This window comes from Petaurus breviceps, unplaced genomic scaffold, assembly GCF_028583685.1.
Source record: "Petaurus breviceps papuanus isolate PSGF00001 unplaced genomic scaffold, PetGlider_PUasm1.0 91041, whole genome shotgun sequence".
Lineage (NCBI taxonomy): Eukaryota > Metazoa > Chordata > Mammalia > Diprotodontia > Petauridae > Petaurus > Petaurus breviceps.
Window position 1 is genome coordinate 39,844,006 of NW_027187400.1, and position 5,980 is coordinate 39,849,985.

Consider the following 5,980-nt stretch of genomic DNA (forward strand, 5'->3'; position numbering starts at 1 on the left):
CCACCCCAATCCTTCCTCCATTCAGCCGCCAAGCCATTTCCCTAAAGCACAGGTCCGACTATATCACTCACCCCACCCCCACCCCCTCACTCAGTAAACTCTATCTCCTCCAGGAACAAATACAAAATCTTTTGTTTGTCATTCAAAGCCCTTCATAGCCTGGTTCCCTTTCCACTTTTCTTACACCTTATTTCCTTCCACATACTCTGTGATCCAGTGACACTGTGATCCAGCATACTGGTTATGTCAGGAACAAGACCCTCTGTCTCTCAGCTCCCAGCACTCTCCCTGCCTTTAACCCATGGCTGGAATGTTCTCCCTTTTCTGCTCTGACCTCCCTGGCTTCCTTGAAGTCCCAGCTAAAATCCCACCTTCTCCAGGATGCCTCCCCCAACTCCTATTCATTCCGGGGTCTTCCCCTTATAAATTATCCCTTATTTATCCCGTCTATAGCTTGTTTTGTATGTATTTGCTTGTTGTCTCCCCCACTAGATTGGATGCTCCTTGAAGGCAGACACTGTCTTTTGCCTCTTTTTGTGTCCTCAGGGCTTAGCACAGTGACTGGCACTTCATAAATGATTATTGATTGATTGATTTCACATTAATTATCTTTATGCAGTCTAGACTTCAGTCAAGATGGTTTGACCTTCTTGCTGTTCCCTGAACTCAACACTCATCTCTGGCATGGGGGTCTGTCTGTTTAACATGGCTGGAATGCATACCCTCCTCCATTCTCTCTCTCAATCTCTAGCTTCCCTGAGGTCCCAGGTCAGGTGCCACATCCTACAATGAAGCCTTTCCTCCTCTCCCTGGCTCTTAGGGCTTTCTCCTTCCACAGATTATTTTCTATTGATGTGTAACCGTTATATCCCCCCCATAGAAGGCAAGTGTCTTGAGATTAAAGGACTTGAGATAGAAGGCAAATGACCCTTGCACATCACAGAACCCTAACTGTTTATTAAATTAAATACCATTGTTGAGGAGGGACGTGGGTTCCCCTTAAGCTTAAAAAAGAAAAAATGAGCCCTCCCCTTCTAGGTGAAGAAAGTAGGGAAAAACAGACTCTGGAGTACAAGAGGCAGGTTTTCTTCTTTATTAGCATTCATTATTGACAGTTGGATCCAGACAATTAAGACAGGGAGCTTGCCAGGGCAAGGGTCAGGACCTAGGAGTCAAGACTGAGGGGAATGGGGAGAGGCAGGTCAATAGGGGAGCAACAAGCCAAATCTCAAGCCCCCACCCTCTTCCACACCAGTGGGTCCCTAGGATCCTCTCCCTCCAACCCCTCCTCGAAGTCGAAGGTTCAGCTGGATGGTGCACATAGGGCTAAGGTCATAGTCTCCCAAGCAGTCTTTGTCTTCCATGGGCTTCCCCTCAAATTGGAGCCAGAACTGGTTCACCTTGATCAACTCCCTCTCCTCCACCATCTTCTTGAGCTGGTCCACGGTCTGGCTCAGTTGGATGTGGTAGAGGTTACTGCGGCTGTTGTTCCGCACCAGGATGTCCATGGACTGGTCTTGCTCCACCATCAGCAGCAGCATATCTCCAGTCTTCAACATGTACTGGGAGAGGAGTTTCCCATTTACCAGTAGCTGCCCGTGTTCTGTAGCCAGCCGCTGCGCATATGCCGGCACTCTGGTCTGCCGAGCAATGTGTTTCTTCAGTTCCTTGACAGTGATACTGCCTTCTGCCTTCACTGAGTATACCACCCCAGTGAGCATCTTCACCTTCAGATGCAGGCTCTGCAAGAGAAACCAGGCAACGTTTGAGGTTTAAGTATGTCTGGTCCTGGGAAGGGGGCAGCCTCCTTTTACAGAGGAGGAAAGAAGGATGGAAAGAAGACTGGATTTGGAGTCAACAACATGAGTTTCCTGCCTTTGTCACTTACTACCTGGGTGATCTCAAGTGATTTAGGCAGCTGGATGGGGCAGTGGGTAGGGAGGCCAGAAGACTTGAGTTCAAATCCAGCCTCAGTGGCTTATTTAACTGTGTGATCTTGGGGGGAAAATCTCTCAGCCTCAGTTTCCACATCTGTAACATGGGGGTCATAATAGCACCTATCTGCTAGGATTATTGTGAGAATAAAATGAAATGGCATTCATAACGTGCTTTGTAAACCTTGATGTACTCTGCAGGTGCGAACTTTGTTGTTATTGAACCCTTAACCTCTCCAGAAAGATTGGACTAAATGGGCCCTGGGGCCTCTCCCAGCCCTAACCCTAAAACCCTGCTATCCCCTCATCACATTCCAGTGAATGAAGAAATGGGAGCAGAAGCTGAAGCTGCTCTTTAAGTCACTCAGCCATTATCAGGCTGCTCCCCAATGTGGAGAATTCATTATAGGAACCTTGAGTTTCAATCTCTCTTTGTCTCTGACTCACTCTGTCCCTGTCTCTGTCTCTGTGTGTCTCTCTCTGTCTCTCTATCTCCCTCTCTGTCTCTCTCTCTGTCTCTGTCTTTATCTCTGTCTGTGTGTGTCTTTCTGTCTTTCTCTGTCACTCTCTGTCTGCCTGTCTGTCTGTCTGTCTGTCTGTCTGTCTCTCTCTCTCTCTCTCTCACACACACACACACACACACACACACACACACACACACACACGCCCCCGCCACATCTTTCCTTGTACTTATCTGGCCCCTCTCCCTTCTGTGGTCAGGGAGGGTGGTGCATGGGACTCTGCACAGAAGACCTCAGCAACAGCTTCTCAGAAGAGCCCCAGCTTTGGAGTGAGGGGCACAGGGTTCAAATCCCACTTCCAAGCCTTACTAGCTGTGTGACTTTGCTCCAATTACTTCAGGTCTCTAGGTCACCCTTTCCTCATCTATAAAATAAAGGGCTTGGATTAGGTGGGCTCTAAAGTCTGGGATAGCACTCGGAAGTAACCTGTAGTATCGTAACCAACCTTACCCTAACCTAACTCAGCCCAGGCTAGCTCAGCCTAACTTAGCCTGACCTATTCTATCCTACTTTATCTAGGGGGGAGGAAGAGACAGAGACAGGAGGAAAGAGATGGAGGAGGAAAGGAGGCAGGGAGAGAGGAGGAGGGAGGTAGAGGAGGAAGGGGGAGAAGGAAGGAAGGTAGAAAGAGAGAGAGGAAAAGGGGAGGAGAGGGAGGATGTAGAGAGGGAGGAGAAAAAGAAAGAAGGAGAGAGAGAGAGAAGAGGAGAGAGGGGGGTGAGGGGAGAGGGGGAGAAGGTGAGAGAGGGAAGAGAGAGAGGAGAGGAGAGACAGAGAGAAGGGGAAAGAGGGAGAAGGCAAGAGGGGGGAAGAGAGAGAAGGAAAAAGAGAGAAATAGGGAGGAGGAGAGAGAGGGTAGAGAGAGAGAAGGAGAGAAGAGAGGAGAGGAGAGAGAAAAGGAGAAAGAGGGGTGGGGAGGGAGAAGGAGAAGGAGAGAAAGAGAAAGGAGAGAGAGGGAAGAGAGAGGAGGTAGAGAGGGAGGAGAAAAAGAGAGAAGGAGAGAAGGGGAGGAGTAAGAGGGGGACAGACAGAAGGAGATAGGGGGAGAGAGAGAAAAGGAGAAAGAGAGAGAGGGAGGGAAGAGAGAAAGAGAGAGGAGAGAAAAAGAGAAGATGGAAGGGGAAGAGGGGGTAGAAAGAGAGAAGGAGGGGGTAGAGAAGGAAGAGAAAAAGAGGGAGGGAGAGAGAGAAGATGAGAGAAGGAAGGGAGGGAGCAAAGGAGAGGGAGAGAAAGAGAGGAAAAAGGAGAGGGGGCAGGAAGGGAAGGAGAGAGAGGGAGAAGGATGGAAGAGAGAGAAGAGGAGAGAAACAGAAAATGAGAGAAGCAATTTCAGAGGCTATCCATATATATACTTCTCAGGCAGCAGGTGCAGTGGAAAATTCTGGCTTTGGAGTCAAAAATGTTGAGTTCCAATCCTACCCTTAGCACTTAGTACCTTTGTGACCTTATATAGGGAAGAATCTGTCTGAATCTGAGTTTCCTCCTCTGTGACATAAAGTGGCTGAAGTATATAACCTTTAAAGTCCTTCCAGCTTGAAATTTGGAGAGGAGTTGCAGCACTACTTGTCTTGTGAATCAGATGTAAATCTCAAAGGGATGTCAGAAGTCACTGGAGTCTAATTCCATGTCCCAGATGAAGAAACTGAGGCTCGTGTTCAAGGTCCCTCAAACCATCAGTACCCCCCTCCAGCATGCAGAAGTCTAGGTCAAGCATTCTTATCCCCATTATATGGATGAGAAAGCCCAAGCTGGAATTCAGAGAAACCAAGGAAGACCTGGGCAGTGATGCAGCTAAAGAAGCAGACTTCAACAACAGAGAGGAAGATGTTGCCGAAAAGGACATTGGACTCAGATGGACTGCAATGAACGCTCGGTCCCTGGAGAACAGCAAGTTCACCTAGCTACTCTTGGGAGGAAGATCAGGGCTGGGGGAGGAGGAGGCAGACCTCGCCAACATAGTTGCCCCTTCAGCCTGTTTTGCCTACCTGTTGTTCCCTCTTAGAAGGGAGGAGGAACAGAACAGGAAAGGAGGGTGATATAGAGGATCAGGGAGATAACCAACTTAACAAGGGGGGCAAAAGGGAAGCTGAGGCTCGGAGGGATGACGCGCCCCGGGGTTCCCACCTTACCATGGCTGGAGGTCTTGGACAAGGGAGGTAGCTCAGGCTGGAGTTCGGGCTCTGGGAGTTGCTTCCTCTCTCGTTGCCTCGTCACAGTCAGTAACAGTCTAGGACGGTCCCCTTTTATATATGCCCGAGCCAGCTTGGCACAATACGGGGGGGGCGGAGCCAGAGACACACAACTGTGGAAACTGAAACTCTGCACACAGAACCTTTCTTCAGTTTCCCTTTCCTTTTCTGAACTGTTTCCATACCGGAGGCAGAAACAAAACTCAGCTGTAAGAGTGGAATCACTAAAGTGATAAAGTCCATCAGACTTCTCCCACGAAGGGGATTGGATGGGGGGGGCTGTGGGGAGGAAGGAGACCTGGCTGGAGCTGGCAAGGTATGATCCCCACCCCCACTCCCGGAGCCCCAGAATGGCTGAGGGCTTACTCACCCCTAAATGCAGCAATTCTCCTTTAGACCTCCTTCCCTGAGCTGACCTCATCTTGTCTGCCCTCGTGGCCCCTAACGTGACATTTGGAGAAAGGAAAACTGAATTCGAATACAAACTTACTTGCTCCTACTGGCCGCTGCTTCAGTTTCCTTCATCTGTGAAATGAAGAAGTTGACCCCCAGGGTTTCTTCCTGCTCTGAACCTATTATGAATGAATAAAGGAAAAAAGCATTTATTGAGCACTAACTGTGTACCAAGCCCCAGGCCATTCTAACTTTGCAGTTTACTACTTATGTGACTTGGAATGAGTCACCTAAATGAGGTCAGACTAAATGCCCTTTGAAGTACCTTCCAACTCTGAATCTGGGAGCCTATGGTGGTTCAAATACCAACTTTGCCCCTTGCCGCCACGGCTAGGACTATGTCTATGACTTTTAAAAAATTATAACAATAATAGCTAACATTATACGGTGTTTACACTGTGCAAAATGCTTTACAAATATGATCTTCAAAACAACCCTGGGAGCTAGGAACTATTATTACCCCCATTTACAGAGGAGGAAACTGAGGCAAGCAGATGTTAAGTGACTTGCCCAGGGTCACACAGCTAGGACATGTCTGAAGTCAGATTTTGAACTCAAGGCTTCCGAGCACCAGTCCCAACACTCTAACCACGGAGCCACCTGTCATTTTGACTTCTCTGTTCCTCAGTTTCTTCAGCTTTAAAGTGAGGGCTCCTTCCAGAATCTAAGAGCTGGATCTAGAGTCTGAAAACCTGAGTTCAAATCTCACCCCTGTCACTTTCTACCTGCCTGAACTTGGACAAGTCACAATTCTTCTGATCCTCAGTTTCCTTCTCTGCGAATCGAGGAGGTTAGACTCATTGCCCCCTCTGGTCCCTAATCTAGGATGAATGCCTAAATGAATGAAAAAAATCACTTCTCAAGTTCCTGCTATGCTATGATC

General features: G+C 48.5%; 1 protein-coding gene across 1 annotated transcript; it reads right to left on the reverse strand.

Moving 5' to 3' along the window:
- Positions 1 to 1,078: 1,078 nt before the first annotated feature.
- On the reverse strand, positions 1,079 to 4,723 carry ISG15 (ISG15 ubiquitin like modifier). The gene is made up of 2 exons (XM_069079241.1): positions 4,585 to 4,723; positions 1,079 to 1,742 (listed from the first exon to the last, which is right to left on the reverse strand). Exons 1-2 carry the CDS (start codon positions 4,585 to 4,587, stop codon positions 1,263 to 1,265), a joined length of 483 nt encoding a protein of 160 aa, XP_068935342.1. The 5' UTR covers positions 4,588 to 4,723; the 3' UTR covers positions 1,079 to 1,262.
- Between the last annotated feature and the right edge of the window lie 1,257 nt (positions 4,724 to 5,980).